An 18,183-nucleotide genomic window follows, 5' to 3' on the forward strand; every position below is an offset into this window, starting at 1 on the left:
ACCCCCTGTTGCAGAAAGCGCCGCTGGTTTCTCCCCAGCACCACTTTCACCCCCCATTGTTCTCCCCTCAGACCACATTCTCCATCCCCAGCCCCTCACCCTCTCTGCAGCTGCATGTTGCCAGTCTCAGCTTCTCCCGCAGTCCAGATACATTATCCCCAGAGCTGCCTCCAGTTCATAGGCCTGGATCCCTGTTATAACCTGGGCTGGTATGGACCATTTCCCAAGTGCACCCCTGTGCACCTCTCTCCCCTACCCACCCCACATTCTCCCCACACTGCAGCCCTGCCTGCCCCCTTCCCAGCAATACCCCATCCCTACACTGCAGCCCCACCAGCCCCCCTCCCCATCAATACCCCATCCCCACGCTGCAGCCCTGCCTGCCCTGCCCCCCTTCCCAGCAATACCCCATCCCCATGCTGCAGCCCCACCTGCCCTGCCCCCCTTCCCAGCAATTCCCCATGCAACAGCCCCGCCTGCCCCATTCCCAGCAATACTCCATCCCCGTGCAACAGCCCTGCCTGCCCCATTCCCAGAAATACTCCATCCCCATGCAACAGCCCCGCCTGCCCCCTTCCCAGCAATACCCCATCCCCACGCTGCAGCCGCGCCTGCCCCCTTCCCAGCAATACCCCATCCCCCCGCTGCAGCCCCGCCTGCCCCCTTCCCAGCAATACCCCATCCCCACGCTGCAGCCCCGCCTGCCCCCTTCCCAGCAATACCCCATCCCCACGCTGCAGCCCTGCCTGCCCCTTCCCAGCAGTTCCCCCTGCACGCTGGTACATCCAACCTCTTCCTCCTCAAAACAGCCCCAAGCCCCCCACCCATGCTGCAGTGCTACAAGCTCCTTCTCCCCACGGCTCGGCCCCGCCTCTTTGATCCTTCCTGGGCACAACCACCCCACTCTCTGCTTCCCCTTCCCAGCTCAGCTCCTCCCCAAATCACAGCCCCTCCCCTCCCAGCCTGGGTCCTCCAAGGCCTCCTAAGGGGGCGGACTCTGCAGCAGCAGCTCGGGTGCATTGGTCAATTTTCATGTCAGTTTCCGCCCCCCGTCTCCGGGGGCTGTGGCTTCCTCTTTGAAATTGTTGCAAGTTTGAGGAGGGGGGAGGCAAGAGCCGGAAAGTCTGGAGATTCCTGCAGGAAGGGAGGGGGCGGCGGGTTAGGAAGCCGGGCCCAAAGCGCCCCCCTCGCACTGATCTTGGAGCGAGTGGTTTTTGCAGCACATGGGAAGCAAAAGTTTTCCTCTCCCCCGTTGCCCACTGCTGCTCCCCGCCCCTGGTGCCCGCCGGCGCCGCAGCCAGCAGCAGCCAGCCCGCTCCCCGGGACCAGGCTCGGGCTCGGGCTCGCGCGGGCGCCTCGCTTCGCCCTTTGCAGCTGCGCTGCTCCGCCCTGGATACTTCGGGGTGGTTTGTGCCCCGCTCTCCTGCGGGCTGTGAGCGGTAAACGGCGATCGGCCCCTTCCCCGCCGTCCTGCGGGCCGGGGGGAGGCGAGGACACCCCCGGCAAGGGGCACCCGGGGCAGGGAGGAACTTCAGGGATGTGCAGTTTGCGGGGAGCGTGTCTGAGCTTCGCCCGGCTGCTTTAGCGGACGCAGGGAAGCGACGCGGCTCCGGTCTCAGCATGGGGACTGGCATGTGCTCGAGACGGCAAAAGGGGCTTCTGCAGACCGGCTTCTGCCTGGTGGCGGTGGCGTGTGTGGGCGCCGGAGTTTTCCTGTACAGTCACTTGCAGCAGAAGGCGAGGAGCGCCGAAGCCCTGGCTCTGAAATTCAGACAGCAGCAGGAAGCTCTGTCCGCCCAGCTCCAAGGTGAGTGAACCCCCCGTGCAGTGGGGCTGTTGTAGGATTCCTCCACGGCCCTGCTAACAAGTGCTGGCTGCTGATTTAAAAAGACATTGCTCCGGTCTGCTGCTTTTTTAACCTCCCTGTCTGGAAATAGAGACACTGTGCATCTCAGGCTCTCTCTGCAAACAGCACTGAGGGTCCCCTGGGTCTGGGTTTAATTGTTGAGTTCAGTTACAGCTAATCTGCCCTGGTTTGTGTCCTGGTAATTTCTTCGGATCATTGGCACAAGCTTTATGTAACTTTATTTTTTAATTATGTCAATTGATTCTTATTTCTCTAGGGAGAATCAGCTCTTCTGGATGAGGAAAGTTAGGTGCCAGGATACCGAATTGTGGGAGGGAAGATTCTTTAAGTTATCATAACATCCGGTGCGGCTGTTTTGAGCAAAGAAACCCTCTCAGTTTAGTGAGAAAATTGATCTGCTGTTCCTGTAGGGTTCCTGCCTGTCTGTTTGGTTGTTGATGGATACTAATATAATGCCACAGCAATGTGGCATGCTTAGGTGGAATTGACTATGCAGGGCCCATCCCTGGAATCCAAAGGGAAATCACTTTTGTGGGGCTGTCTCTCTCTCTGTAATTTCTCCAGAAGGACCACCCGCTTAAACTGGCAGAGTTTCTGCCAGCAAACTTTTCTAGCAGCAATTGTTTTCCCCCTTTTCCTTCAAAAAAAATCTCCAAACTTGGGAATATTTAATTTTAGCTACTGGAGAGATTTCCTAGAATGGCAGGATGGAAGACATGTGGTGTTCTTGTTCTGAACTCTCTTCCTTTTCTAGCCTTTTTGTGTCTCTGCTAAAACTAGAGCTCCCAGTATTAACAGCAGCATTCTCCCTAGGCCTGAGCCTGTCTGTATTTGTGTTAGATTTAAGTAGAGGGATTTATTCCTTGGAGACCAATTCTCTGGAGCCCAGAGCTCTGCATCTGTAGGGTGGACTCAGCTATGGAATGAATGCCCATAGAACACATTTCATATGGCTACACACCACTCTAATTCTGGTGTCTCAAGGACAAGAGAATCACTTAAACATATTTCTTGTCATAAATAATAGACTAGATTCTGGCAGTAAAGCCAAGATTGTTCCTCGGACTCAGAACAGTTATGACCTCCATCAAATATAAAATTATATCTTATGGACGGTAGCCTGCATTGCTAAGAAGATCTACTGGTTCCATCCCTGCCATTGCTTCAGCATAATCCTGCTCAAGGCATTTTCTTTTCTTGGTCAAATCTTCCAGTGTGCGCATGCTGCATTGCATGCCCGCAGGTGCCAGTGTGCATGTGCTCTGCAGAACTTTGCATGCAACTCAGCACATGCTCTTCTTGCAGTTTGGATGCTGTGTTCCCATCTGTAAAATGGGTAGAGTGACTTTTCACCTACCTCACAGGGGTGTAGCAAAGTGTAAATCTGTGGAGTGCTGTATATGTGCTCAATACTTACAGTTGGCTTCTGTTTTTCCTGCTAATCACTTGTGGCATTAAGACAACAGCTACAGGTAGTGCCTCCAGCATCACCCCACCAGAGGCCTCCCACGTGGACCTCTGATCAGCGGCAGCTGGGTCCAGATAGAAGGATCAGTAGTGCAGATATTCAGTCCACATTATTTCTGCTGACGCTCACCATGGGAGTGGGGTGGATGTTAAAAGAATAAGTTGAGACCACCAATCTCTGCGACCTGGTTCTGGGAGCAGGACAGAGGAAGTTACCGAAGTCAGGCTCATAATGTTATTCCACTCAGAGAAAGTTTGTTTGGATGCATGGACAGGTAGCAAGTAACCTGGTCGCTTTTAACCCTACCACTAGCAAATACAGGCATTGCCATGGAAACCCTTCATATTTTGGGAACATTTTGTCCAGTTATTTTAAGAAAGATAAAAGTTTGATTCAAATTCTGCTGGCAAGAGAGTGGGAACAGGCTGGCATGTGCAAAGCTGTAAGCGCTGTTCATAGGTACCTTCAGGTTCATTGGTAGTTGCACATCTTGCTGTATAATCTCATGCTGTCTTCCCATACCTCCAGCAGCAGCCGGGGAGTGGGCTCAGGGCTTCTGGGGACTGTACCCAGCTCTGCAGCTGTCTTGCTCTAACCCTTCGAGTATGTCGCTTTAGCCACTTGGTGCCTTAGTTTCCCCCATCTATATGTAAAATGGAGACAGTATTTCACAGGAGGCTGAAGCAGGCAGTGTTTATCCAGCTCTTCCTGTCTCTCAGGTACTTCCTGTTTCCTTCATAGCCATAATAGCAAGTGGCCAACACTTCTGGCTCTCCTGTAAATAAAGTTTTAAAGTGGAACGACAAGCCACAAATTATTGCCAGGGGAAAGTAAAGCGAGGGGAGGAAACGAGCCTGTTCTCCTTGCAGGGCTGCCCCGGAGCCAGTGACGCATGGCCCATGTTATGTCCTCTTGGTTGGCACAGGGAAATGTATCTTCCCTTCCTCTGCTGTCAAACAGGAGCCAAGCAGCTGCTGAAATCACTTTGGAATAAAATGGGCAGGCTCTGAACTCGGCTGCTTGTATCAGGAACGTGAAAGGAAGAGAGGGAGGCTTTATAAGTGTGGGGCTGCCTCCTGTCTGACATAGTCTCGCTACCACCAAGCAAGGGCATGAACCATTGGGGTCCCCTTCAGCTGTGACCAGTGGGGCCTGAGGGGGAAACTTGCCTGCTGCTGCCCTGGATCTGATGCACGTCTGGTGCCTGGGGGTGCTGGCGTGAGAGAGAAACTACAAGGCTTTCTGGTCCTTGGCTGGGCTCAGCTTTCCTTTCAGGGATGAGGTTGGGGGACTCGTAGCGGTTCAGTGCGAGGCGGTGAGAGGATTACATAGGAGCACTCTGTCAGGTTGCAGCCTGGCGTGCCCTGCCTAAGATCTTGTGCCCGCTGACGCTCCAGGTTCCCCCACCCCAAACTAATGCAGAGCCCTGAAGTTTTGTGGCAAGTGGCTTTAAAAATGCCTCCCTTTTGCCTCTTACCTCTCTCTTCCCTGACCCTGTGAGGAGAGGGATGTGTGTGTGTGTGTTGGAAGGTTTTTGACGCTCTTTGCCCATGACTGTATTGACTGTGGAGACTGAGACTGGTATGATCTTGTTTCAGTTATTTTACTAGCAAATGGTGCTGTTGGAGCATTGGAACAGAGGGATGGGAAGGATGTACTTACAACCCCCTCCGGTTCTCTCTGACCTCTGCCCCGTGGCCTGGCACATACGCTCACACACTCAACAGGCTTCTGGGCCGGAAGAATTCTCCATCTCTTAAAGAGCCGCCATCATACCCGGGTGACAATAAGACTTTAATACTTGTACCCCAGCCACTGGGCATCTGTCATGTGTTTTGCTTCCTTTGCCACCACTGGTGATTAGAAGGAGCTGCATGGTAATGCTGGCTCTCATTCTGGTTTGTAATCTGCTGCTCCTTCTCCCTCTCCCGCCCCCATGTGTGATTTCTTGAAAGCGGCTGCAGTTTGGTGTTTTGGCAGGTGGAGATTTGCTACCCCAGAGAGGGCACCAGTGTCACAGGCAGTGGGTGGTGACGTGACTGACGCAATCTGGCAGGCGCTCTCGATTGATCTCTGTAGAGGAGAGAGCGGCAGAGAGAGAAGCTACCTGGGTGGTTAGCATGGGAGGTGAGGAGGAGGGGCACAGGGCAAAGTACTGCGCTGAAGTTTGTGTGGGACTTTGTGTGCTGTGAAACTGCCTGAGGTTTGCAGTTCTGAGAGAGATGTTTGGTATCCTGTAGTCACAATCGCTGCAAACTCACTCATCCTAGCAAATCACGAGCCATGGCTGATTATTATAACAAATCCAGGGCTACCGTGGAACTTCTCTGCCAGAGCTGTGATAGAGCCCTGGCCCTTCTGCTCCAAAGCCACTGGCTTCTTACCCCAAACTTGAACACAGAATCTCCTTAGCTGTTCATGCTGTAGGGCATAGGACACACAGCTCAATTCCTGATTCCTTCCAGTAGAGGTCAGTAAGCTATAACCTTAACCAGGTCATCCCATAACATTTGAAGTCCGAAACTGTAGATTTTTATTAAGGATAAAACGATTTGTGTCACCAGGTAGCTGAGGACATGAAACAACTTGTCATAGGAAAAGATACACAAAGATTAACAGCAGAGTCAGTAAGGTGTCACGGGAGCTCAGATCTGGCCCCATCTACACAGCTCACATATGTTAGTATTTCTAAGCAAATCCTCCAGCTCAGGGGAATGTGTGTAATGGCAGGAAATGATTAGGAAAATCAAGTCCATTCTTTTCAGAAGTTCAGCGCTTTACGTTTTAGTTGGCTTGGCAGCATGTGACATTGCTTTAGCCCTGGAATTCTGGCTAAACTCCAGCTCTGTTAATTACACTCCGACCTCCTTAAATCCCTTGCTGTAATTTCAACTGGTTACAGAGTTCTTCACTTCCTGCCCTAGGCTGCTATGTAAAACTACTCTGCTCTGTTAAACAGCTGCTGTATTCCACCTTGGAAATGGGTGAAGTGATCCTTCTCTACAGGATTTCCTTCCCAGTTTGCGCAAAGCTTAAGCCCTGCTTACAAGGATCTGATGGCTTTGCGTGAAAGGTGCTCTGGAAGGCAATGTTTGATCCTTCTCATTGGCTGCAAGGAAGGCTTAGCTACGTTTTAAAGTAACTGGCCCTGAGAGTCAGGAGATATGAGGTTTGTGTTGGGCTGTGCCACGGTGTTCCTGTGTGATCTGCAGCATGTCATTACCTAGAGATGGCCCTAATTTGTGAAGTGTAGATTAGGGTTTTTGGATCTGGGTTTTGGTTCAAATTTGTCACTACATATAGCTGCTCCATGCCTCAGTTTCCCCATTTGCATCATGGAGATAGGTCTGCTCTGACAGCCCCATAAGGTATGAGGTGCTACTGTGTTGCACGAAGGACGTGGCTGAGTGAACACTTGTGTGTCGCAGAATACATGCAAGTGACTCTTCTGACATGAAACTTCCCATGCGTGGTGCACCATGCACTTGGTTCTGCTGTAGTTCCTAACAGCACCATGCTGTTTAATCAGAGTTGGGGGCCTTTGCACTTGTCTGGGCTTGGCTTGGCAGCTGTTCCCACTGTTAGAAGGTGGTTTTGAAGTGACATATAAAGAGGGCATCTGATTTTTAGGTTTTAACCAATTAAACACCGATAAACACTCTTGAGATATATGTAATATAATTAAAAAAAAAAGTGTTTATCCAATAAACACCAGAAATAGTTACTTGTATCTAAGGGCTTGTCTGCATGGAGCAGTAATATGTTCTCTGGGGGTGTGATTTTTAAAGCACATGAACATGTGCACTAATTGAGCCATGTCAACCCTGCTGGTGTGCACTAGAGGTACTCTAGTGTGCTTTACTGTAGTGCTGTTTGAAAGAGTAGTATGTTATAGCACATTAGGGATCATTGTGAATGATTACTCATTATGTCTGCTAAACCCAGGGTTGTGAGTTCAGTCCTTGAGGGGGGCCATTGAGGTATATGGTGCAAAAATCTGTCTGGAGATTAGTCCTGCTTTGAGCAGGGGGTTGGACTAGATGATCTCCTGAGGTCCCTTCCAGCCCTGATATTCTATGATGTATACTACTGTCGTGAGCAGTGTCTATAATATACATGATTATACAAAGAGAGCGCCTTGAAAATTCCTGGTTTTGGACATCTACATAAAACTCAAATTGCTAAATCCCCAAAGATTAAATGAATATATGTCAGGCTTCTGTTTTTCTGGGGTTAAACAAGCCCATGTGGCAGGGGTTTGTACTGACTATGTTGAATAGACCTCTCAGGTCAATGCATCTTGATGATCTGTTGATTATGTCTTGAAACTCTCCGTGTTCTTGGAAACTAGCGCCACTCGCTATAATACCCTCATGCAAAATACTGTACCCAGAGGGGACAGTTCCTCTTTGCTGCTCAAGCAAATGTAATGAACTTCAGTGTGAAATTGTGAATCAAAGGGATCCTAAAACCATCGCTTGCCATCTTCCAAGTGACTTTGTTGCTAGCCAAAGCAGCCACACCTTCTTCCTGCTGGAACACCACGTCCAATCTCCCACCCCACCAAAGAGTTGTTACCATCCCTGGCCGCGTCCCGGTTTGACTTAGACTGGGAGTTCCTTGTGGCAAGTGAGAAACTCGCAAAGAAGGCCAGTGCAGAGAGGGCCTCTGGAAGGTGGCTGACCTTCTTCACATGACTGAGTATCATTGACTGAGGCTCCTTCATGTGGATCTGTGTGTTGACCTGGGCTTGGAACGAGCAGGGCAGGGTGACCTCTCGCTGAGCAGCCCCCCCGGGTGACTTCTCGCTGAGCAAATGGCTGGATAAGTGCTTCTAAAAATATAGTTGTCATTGAAGACTTGTGAGTGCTGTGCCCGTGTTTCGGCTGGCTGAGCCACTCCAACAGAGGGGGGCCTGTTTCAAAGGATGATTTCAGGTCCTCCGGGTGGAAAGCTAAATAGCAGTTCCTGGCCTGAGTTACGAAGAGCCCGTTGAAAACTGAAAGGGTCACTCTTCTCCCCCTTCGCCTTCAAATGTACAGTTTTTCAGGAACCAAACTGACAATCAAGCGGCTGTGACAGTGAACTTTAACTCTTCCTGATCCCAGTACTGACAGTCCCAAGTGTTCAAACTTTATGAGGCGGGCCCCCAAAATCACAGGATTGACTTGAAAAACATGACAAGTTTTACACTGTTTGGGTTTCTGATCCTTGAGGTTGCACTCAGGTCATGCTTTCAAGCTTTTCCCTGTAACCATGAAAGCTAGAAACTTTTAAAAGGAGCTGAGATTCTCACCTAATCATCTGACTCCAGGAGCTGAGACTTTAAAAAAACAAAAAACCCACCAGATAAAGAATCATGGAAATGTCAGGCAGGAAGGGACCTTGAGAAATCATCAACTCTAGCTCCCCTGCACTGAAGCAGGACCAAATAAACCTGGACCATCCCTAACAGGTTTGTCCAATCTATTCTGAAAAATCTCCAGTGACACAGATTCCTCAGCCTCCCTTGGAAGCCTAGTTCATGGGATGTAAAACCTGCAGGGGAATGATTTAAAAAAGAGCCAAGCATTTCCCTTGTTCTCAGGGTTGGCTTAGTGTCTAAGCCACAATTGACCTGACAGTGTCCTGGCAGAATGGACAATGCCTTTATCTTTAGTGGAGTCTAGAAGCACCAACCAAGACCAGGTCCTTATTGTGCTGGGCACAGAATAAGAGACAGTCCCTGCCTTGAAGAGCTTACAGTCTAAATAGACCAGATGGCCAAAGAGAGAGTTATCCCTATTATATAGCAGAGGAATTGAGGCACAGAGAGACTAAGTGATGTGGCCAAGGTCAAACAGGGAGCCTGTGGCAGAGCGAGGACCGGAACCCAGGTCTGAGCCCTCACCCAGCATCTTACGCACCGATCAAACGACTTCTTTATGATGTGAGTAGTAACCGACTGTCCGTTTGCTCTGTCGCTGCTGGGCTGTCTCCCTTGTCCCCCTCTTTCATGCTTCACTCGGCCACGTTAGCAGACAAAACCTTGCTGGCAGAGTTAGGCCGGCTCCAATTTACTGCAAGATTTTTGTGGTGTTGAATTGAATGGGGCGGGGAGGAGGGTGCTTCTTACTGTTCTGTCTGCCTGACACGGGACCAGCCCCATTATCTCGTTGGGCTTCACTCCTGGGACCTTGATGATCAGAGTTTGTTGCCAGGGGATGTTGTGAAGGCCAAAAGTATAACTGTGTTCAAAAGAGCTTGAGAGAAGTTCATGGAGGGTAGGTCCATCAATGGCTATTAGCCAAGATGGTCAGGGATGCAACCCTATGCTCTGGGTGTCCCTAAGCTTCTGACTGTCAGAAGCTGGGAGTGGCTGACAGGCGATGGATCACTTAATTGCCCTTTTCTGTTCATTTCCTTTGAAGCATCTGCCTCTGGCCACTGTGGGAAGACAGGACACTGGGCTAGATGGACCTTGCTCTGACCCAGCATGGCTGTTCTTATGATACTCGCCTGCCTTCACAAAGCACTCGTGGGATCTGAAGATGATGTGTTGCAGAATTGCAAAGCATGAGAGAAGCAGCCTGGCAGGGCTGCTGCTGGAGGGGTCCCCTTCGCTCCGTTGGCTGTGCTTGCCCAGTGATTCTGGGGGCTGTGCTCTCTCACTCCATTTTCTGCTCTCCATGGGACCTGCCCTCCGGTTGGCTCAGGGCTCAGTAGATGTTTGAAGCAGGGAAACTGGTAATTGTTTTTAACACAAGCTGCACTTGGCTCTGTTGGCTTAGCTAGAGAGGAGGTGAGGGCCAGTGGTTAAAATGCATGCCTGGGCATCAGGAGATCTGGGTTCTAGACTGGACTTTGTCACGGACTCACTGTATGATCTTTGGCAGGTCATGTCCCTGCTCCGTGCCTCACTTTCCCCAGTTGGAAAAAAAAAAGACGTAGCTTGGTCTACACTGAAAACTCAACAGCTATGTTGCTCAGAGCCACAAAAAATTTTGCGCCCTGAGCACAGTAGTTAGGTTGACCTAATGCGCCCCCCCCCCCCCCCCCGTGTAGATTTGGGGATGGAGGGATTTTTCTGCAGACTTAGCTGCTGCCTTTTGGAGAGGAGGATAGATGGACCTACATGGATAGAAAAACTCCTTCTGTCACTACAGGAAGCGTCTACGGTATGGGATTATGGAGGCCCAGTTGCAGTAGTATAGCCAGAACTGAGACTTGAGCGTGTTGTGAGGCTTTATGCATTATGTTGGAGGTGCTGCAAAAGAGCCAGGTTAACAGAAGGGACCACGTGAACGTCTGGTCTAATAAAGATCAGCGAATTTCACTCAGTGATTTCTGCATCAAGCCTCTAACTCCTGGTTGTGCTAGAGCATGTCTTTTAGGGAGGCTTCCAGTCTTGAGGTCTGGACTTCGGAGTTGTAGGTTAAGCTCATATCTATATAGTAGAGGGGTGTGTGTGTGTGTGTGTACACTCCCCTGTGGGTGTATAAAATAACATACACAGACATGTACGTAACCCTAGTTTGAAGCTTAGCGCAGGTAGGTGGCTGAACAATAATATTTTAGACACAGTCCAAGCATTCCTAGCATTTCCTTTGATTCTGAGTCCCTGCTGCCACGTGTCCTGCATCCATGGGATCCTGGCACCAAGCATGCTGTGTGTATGGGAGGCTTTTGGAGGAGGCGGGGGGACAGTAATTGTTTTTGCCCACTGCTGTGTGATCAAGCAGATGATGTGACAGCCTTTCAAGATTGATTATAGACATCTGGGGATTTTGGCTGTGGCCCGTGCAGTGTGTGTGCGCGCGCAAAAGGGCCCAGCTGTGAAAGGATTTTCTTTGGAAGCAGCTGTTTTATCCCCTCTTCCACCCAATCACAGCCCAGCACCATGCCCCAGCCTGGCCACGTCTCCTTTCTGGAAGCAGGGGGTATTAGCGAACCAGGAAGAGCTCTTGGGTAGCTTTCAGATTTCAAACTAGATTAAAATCATCATCCATCAGGAGGTTTCTTTGGCGCTTTATCTGTCATGTGGCTGATACACAAAACAATCCGTCGCTTTCTCTCCGGGTTACCCTGTGCACAGCATAGATATTCTTTTGTGCATGTAATGGGAGAGCAAGCTGGCTGGCCCATTTATCCTGAATGGCTTGTGTCTGCTTTAGGACCAATTAATGAGTCGGGGAATGGGTGGGTGGCAGGAAGCATTTGTCTGGCTGTCTCCTGCGTGCTGCTGACACAGAGCAGCTGACCTGGAGGCACTGGGCAGCTTGAGTCTTGCCGTGGACTCGGCCTGGAGCTGTTTCAGACTTGCGACAGAGAAGAAGCATGTGATTTGGCTGGCCAAAGGAAAACAAACTCCCAGGCTTCCTAGCTGAGGCACCAAAGCAGGCCACCGTTGTGATAGAGGAGCATCCCCTTTGCAAACCTCCAGCCCAAGCAGCTTGTTTGCTGTTGCTACTGCACAGGGCAAGGTATCCGGACCTGGAGAGAGAACTAGTTTGTATCCAGCCTCTGGGCACTTTTAATGCAACCGTGATTTGCTTATTGTGCATACATAGCAACTCGTTGCACCTTGAATGCTCCAAAGCATTTTACAAGTTGGGGTCTCTGTAGAAATAAGCATCTAGGAATCTTTCACCTGCCACTTAAATGCAGCCGCCTATGCTGTTGAATGCAGTAGCTGCATGATCTGTTGGGAATAGTCTCAATGGAAAGTACAGTGAGTGGCTGATTTTAAGGTAGAAAGTCAAATTGGAATCACTCAAACCGCAGAAACTAACCCTCACCTCTTGTGAAAAGTCTTTACTGATCACACATAGTTGGAACATTCTACCTCCAGTAGCGCAGTGCTCCCCCAACGCCATGCTGGTTTGGTGCTCACGCAGGGTTTGTCCTACCAATTCACTGACACCCACTTTGTGCTGCGCCCAGGATTTTCTTAGCGTCCTCCCAATCCAATTATTAGCCCGGCCTGGCCTTGCTTAGCATGAGAGATCTGGTAGGATTGCAAATTCTCCTAGCCCTGAAGTAAGCCCTGGGCATCCAATCAAATGTGGTGTCTGTGCGCTGGCTTGTTTCCACTGGAATCTTCAGTTCAAATCCTATCTTGGGCCGAAAGTTCAAATAAATTTGGTTTCCCTGGTTGTGCCCAAAGCTCCGATGGTGCGGCCTGAAATAACAGGTCTTCTTCAGTGGGAGGGGACAGAGGATTGGAGCAGCTGTAGGTTAATGGAAGCTTGTGCAATGAAGACTCAAGTCAGCACTCCTGAGGCTCATTTTAGAGCAATCCCACTTGGGATACAGTGGTCCCATAGTAGATTGACTAAGAAGCATGACTTGCTTCTGGACAGGAAATGCTTCTCCCTCCACCCTGTTCCTTCTGGCTCTGGACACACTTGCATGGCTCTCTCGCTGTCTTTCATCATGCTCTACCTTCCTTTCTAGGAGTATTGTTTCCCCCCGCAGGAATTTTTGTCAAAATCTACACTTTTTAAAATGGTTTAGAGCAGACTGTGGTGAAAACAGCCTTTTCTGTCGAAAGAAAGTTTTGGCCATACTATTCCGACTAGCTCTAGTTCTGAGCATGTCTCTGGCCGTGGGTCTACTGTCACACCCTTGATTCCCCTCCAGTCTCTCTCCCTTGGCCATTCTTCGAGGATTCTCAGAAATGTTCAGCATTGGCCTAACTTTGCAAAACTCCCATTAACTCCAGCGGGAGCAGAACTGGGCCGGTGCTGAGGGCTTCTGAAAAGCCCACCTAGAATTTGCCTTCGCTGTTATGAACCTGCCGTTATTGCTAACGGAGTCCATTCTTGATGGTTTTAAGGCTGCTCTTTTGGTTTCTCACCCTGTCATTCAATGTCCCATCAAATGTAATTGTCAGGCGCCTTTGATCTTATTCATTGATATACGGTGGGTGGGATCGACAGATCCTTTAAAGACTTTGTTGCGGGTGTGAAATCACTCACTAGACAGGTGCTCTTAGGAGCTGAAACTCTTTCCAGCTAAACGCTGGTAGAGATCAAAGTCTCTTTTACTAGGTTAAGCTGATGACTTGGGCCACCTGAATCCTGCAACTGCCACTGTCTGTTTTGGGCTGCTTTTCCTTTGAGGAACCATGGCTTGGGCTTGAATGGTCACAAGCTACTGGGTGCTGTGCTGCCCATTTCCTGGGGTTTTGAGGGGTGAGTGGCAGTGGGAGGGAGCCGACTGATTCTTTCTGCATCTCAGCTGGGCTGCTCCTGCTCCTGAGTCTCATCCAGCTCCCTTTTCTACCATCATTTTACAAAGAAATCTTGTAGCCCCTTGGCACGTTACCTCAGCCCAGCTGTACAGAGTGACTGTACATTAACAAGCTTCCTTAGCGTTCACCCCAGGATATAACAAGTGGCTGACCCCATCCAGAACTGGCAACTCCAGGCTATTTGTGCACAAAACCTGCTCTCTTTAATTTGATCACTACTCGCCCAGATTGGATGCTGTGACTTGGGGGAGAGGAAGGGGAGGGCTCTGTCCCACTAGTGAGTCATCTAGTCCCATGTTTCTTTCCATGATGGGGAGAGAATAGGATGGAGATGAGGATGGACAGAAATAGAAACCATTTGCCCACTCATCACAGACACAACTGCAGTCATTGGTTTTTGTTTATGAACATTTGGGGTCTCCAAACACCTGTTTGAAGGACCCTAGAACACTTGCAAAACCCGCTAGATGGGATTTCATGTCCGTATTACAAAGCCTCCCTTTCGGCTTTTGAGCCAGCTCTTCAACCAAAAGGCCCTTGCAATGTTGATTTGATGCTCTCTTCTTATCCCACTGCTTTTCCTTTTGGGGAAGGCACCTGTGGGATTCAGGATAAATGGAGCTAGTGAGCGCCAATAGATCTGCACTCACTATTGTTTTTTAAATACTCTGCATGTTAATTCAACCTCTTTGCTTCACCTGCTTTGAAGTGAGACCTTCACTCCCTTTGAGGAACGGATTCTTCTGTTGAAATCCTGTCCAGTTATGTCTTCAGAGCTATATTCTATGAGGAATCATAGTAGAGACCCCTATGGCCAATTTATTGGCGGGAAGGAGATTGTTTAGCTCTTTCACTAATGGCGGAATTACATGACTCTCTATGGATAACCTGCAGCATCTTCATAGAGTCTAATTTCTGTGTTTAGGACCTGCTCCTCTAAGTTTTATTCAGGAGAATGGGACTCTTGCGGGAGTTTTGCAGGATAGGGCCCTTTTAAAGTGAAAATGACAGAAACAAACAATTCCCTCCCCTCCCCTTAGCAACTCCTCCTCATTGATTGGGTGTTCTCCTGGAAGCTGTGCTCTAGGAATTACTTTGGGAAGTTCTCTGGCCGATGTTGTATCCGAGACTGGACTAGGTAATGACAATGGTCCCTTCTGGCGTTGGCATTGATGCACCTATGAATCTGAGTTATCGGTCGTAAATCTGTTCTCTGCATGTGGCACACAGTAGTTGAGTCTCCTGAAACGCTTCGTTTCAATTCTGGTTGTTGGGCTTGGTTTGTGGGTGCTGGGGGGTGGTCTGTGTCATACAGGAGGTCAGACTAGATGATCAAGTCATCCCTTCTGGCTTTTGTAAAAGCAGCAAAGAATCCTGTGGCACCTTATAGACTAACAGACGTTTTGGAGCATGAGCTTTCGTGAGTGAATACCCACTTCATCAGATGCATGTGTTCACCCACGAAAGCTCATGCTCCAAAACGTCTGTTAGTCTATAAGGTGCCACAGGATCCTTTGCTGCTTTTACAGATCCAGACTAACACGGTTACCCCTCTGATACTTCTGGCTTTTAACTCTCATGCTCTAAAAGCAACCACATGTGTAATCCTTGTACATGTTGGTTCAAACAAAACAACTCCATCCATTATATTACCCTTTTGCCTCGTCTTTAGGATGGGTCAGCCTGTTCCTTGTTATCTGTGTGGAGTGTACAAGTATGCAAATGTTCTGATATCTGGTGTCCAGTATCTTTTAGGTGTGTCTCTTTATGCAGCATCAGCCCTTTCCTTGCCAGCTTCTGTGAGCAGGGCCTGCCTCTGGCTCACAGCTTAACTCTGCTTTATGTTAGCAAAGTATTGATCACTACTTTAGTTCAGACCTTAGGCCTCATACCAGGCCACTGATAAGGGTTTGTTTCAGGGCCTTATCTTACTACAGCCTGATCATCTGGTAAGACTGCCAGGGAAAGTTCACTAGCCTAAGTGCAAAAACCTACTGGATATTTTGCTCACTGGTCTTTTAAAAAATAAAAATAAAAAAAGTTAATGGCCTCAGGCAAGTGGGTAAGGCAGATGTCCCTTTATCTTGCGCACACAACCTGCAAGCTCTTGGAAGATAAAGACAATTCAAGTTGCTAGGTTAGGGTGGAGCAGCTAGGAATGGCTGGGTCTTGGAGCCAGCACAACATGTTGGAACAGAGCCCAAGTTCAGGGGATGTTTATTCCTAAGACTGGAGCAGTTTAAAAGAACCTGTCAAGCTGTGGTGGTTTTTTAAAAGTTCCATCACTTTTTATATCCTCTTGTGGGCTGGTCAACAAGGGACTGGACTGTGGTCCCTTCCCATTCAGCGATACAGGGTGTGGGATTAAACAGCAGCCTTGTTGTTTTTTGCTGGAAGTTTCTTGCCGAGAAATACAGTTGAGCTTCTCAGGTAACTGCATGTGTCAGCCCAGTGGTGAGCCCTGGGCTCACGTGCAGCTGGTGATTAGTGGAACCTCCTTTTAAAAATCACTTTCTGGTTTTTTAAATTTCTTTCTTCCTCAAATACATAGACAGTGCTGTCTGACCCAAAGTATCTCTAGCACTAAGAACAACTCTTGGATTCTGTGTGGATTTAAAATATAGACATGCGCCACCCAAATCTGCTGCTGTTGTATCTAAAGTGTCTTAGATCCAGATCTTAGTGAGGATGGGTTGCACCAGTGAAGTAGTGAACTGTGGGAGAATGGGTCCTCCATGTTGTGACAAGGCACCCTTGTGCTTGTTATCTGGTATGTTGAAATTCGCCCACCATGTTTGCCTCTTAGCAGCTGAACAAGAGACCCTGTAAATGTGTCTGCACACATCAGCAAGGTATAATGAGACAGTCAGGGCTTCTGCAGACACTGAGTCTGTGAGGCAGGGATGTGCTTTACGGATGCGCAAAACGAGGCAGAGTTAGTTTAAGAGACTGGCTTGGCCTCAGACAGTGCTGGGAATAGTACCACTGTGTCCTAACTGGGGCTGTTGTGTCCTCCTTACTTCTTCCTTTTAACACTTTCAGAAGAGCAACTGAAATTGGTTTGAAGTAGCAGTGAGTGAATGAAATTGACTTGAGTAAATCAAATCAGCGAATGCTATTACTTTGTATAGTCCCTTTTTCTGACCCTAACCATGCTTGACACACACATTGTTCACTTGAAGTCAGTTGGGTTGCCACGCTGGATGCGTCTGGGGAGGGTTTGCTGAAGAGCTGGCTGCGTTTCAATGCTGGCTGACATGATCACTATCCAGCTTGAAAAGCTCCTTGGGATGGTTCAGGCTGACGGGGGCAGAAGGGTGTGTGTGTGTGTGTGTGTGTGTGTGTAAGATGTGAACTGGAGCATTCTGTGAACTGAAGAGCAGCCTTGGTAACTTACTACAAAGTGGGACTTTGTTATGGGTCCCATCAGAGGTATAGAAGGATTGTATAGCTCCTTTAAATATAATCCTGCTTTAAAGGATAAGGAATCCCTTTTTAAACCCAATAAAAAGCTGCTGTTAGCTTCTCAGCATTAGAGAGAGGCCATGTCTACATCTAAAATTTTGCAGCGCTGGTTGTTACAGCTGTATTAGTACAGCTGTATAGGGCCAGCGCTGCAGAGTGGCCACACTTACAGCAACCAGCGCTGCAAGTGGTGTTAGATGGGCCACACTGCAGCGCTGTTGGGCGGCTTCAAGGGGTTTCGGGGAACGCGAGAGCAACCGGGAAAGGAGACCAGCTTCGCCGCGGTTTGCTCTCGCGTTCCCCGAACCCCCCTGCAAACCGCAGGGAGGAGACCTGCTTGCTCGGGTTCGGGGAACGCGAGAGCAAACCGGGAAAGGAGACCAGCTTCGCCGCGGTTTGCTCTCGCGTTCCGCGAACCACCCTGCAAACCGCAGGGACGGAGACCTGCTTGCTCGGCGGTTCGGGGAACGCTGAGAGCAAAGCGGGGAAGGAGACCAGCTTCGCCGCGGTTTGCTCTCGCGTTCCGCGAACCACCGTGCAAACCGCAGGGAAGGAGACCTGCTTGCTCGGGGAACGCGAGAGCAAACCGCGGCGAAGCTGGTCTCCTTCCCCGGTTTTGCTCTCGCGTTCCCGGAACCGCCGAGCAAGCAGGTCTCCTTCCCTGCGGTTTGCAGGGTGGTTCGCGGAACGCGAGAGCAAACCGCGGCGAAGCTGGTCTCCTTCCCTGGTTTGCTCTCGCGTTCCGGAACCACCCTGCAAAACCGCAGGGACGGAGACCTGCTTGCTTGGGGTTTCGGGGAACGCGACAGCAAGCCGGGGAAGGAGACCAGCTTGATTACCGAGGCTTCCTCAGGTATGCTGGGATACCTGCTTATTCCACGGAGGTCAAGAAAAGCGCTGGTAAGTGACTATACTTGATTACCAGCGCTGGATCACCAGCGCTGGATCCTCTACACCCGAGACAAAACGGGAGTACGGCCAGCGCTGCAAACAGGGAGTTGCAGCGCTGGTGGTGCCCTGCAGATGTGTACACCTCCTAAGTTGCAGCGCTGTAACTCCCTCACCAGCGCTGCAACTTTCTGATGTAGACAAGCCCAGAGACTCCTGATTCTTGTCACTGGAAGGGGTGAGAAACAGCGAGTATATAAC

General features: G+C 49.7%; 1 protein-coding gene across 1 annotated transcript in view; it reads left to right on the forward strand.

Annotated features, from left to right (window-relative positions):
- The first annotated feature begins 1,609 nt into the window (after nucleotides 1–1,609).
- Nucleotides 1,610–18,183, forward strand: part of LOC127038869 (Golgi integral membrane protein 4-like) — a 69,822-nt gene continuing 53,248 nt past the window's right edge. The window contains exon 1 of the mRNA XM_050931942.1: nucleotides 1,610–1,807. Within this exon, the coding sequence (XP_050787899.1) occupies nucleotides 1,621–1,807 (187 nt within the window). The 5' untranslated portion in view covers nucleotides 1,610–1,620. The remainder of the gene's footprint in view (nucleotides 1,808–18,183) is intronic.

The sequence above is a fragment of the Gopherus flavomarginatus genome, chromosome 21, assembly GCF_025201925.1.
Source record: "Gopherus flavomarginatus isolate rGopFla2 chromosome 21, rGopFla2.mat.asm, whole genome shotgun sequence".
In the NCBI taxonomy this organism is placed as follows: domain Eukaryota; kingdom Metazoa; phylum Chordata; order Testudines; family Testudinidae; genus Gopherus; species Gopherus flavomarginatus.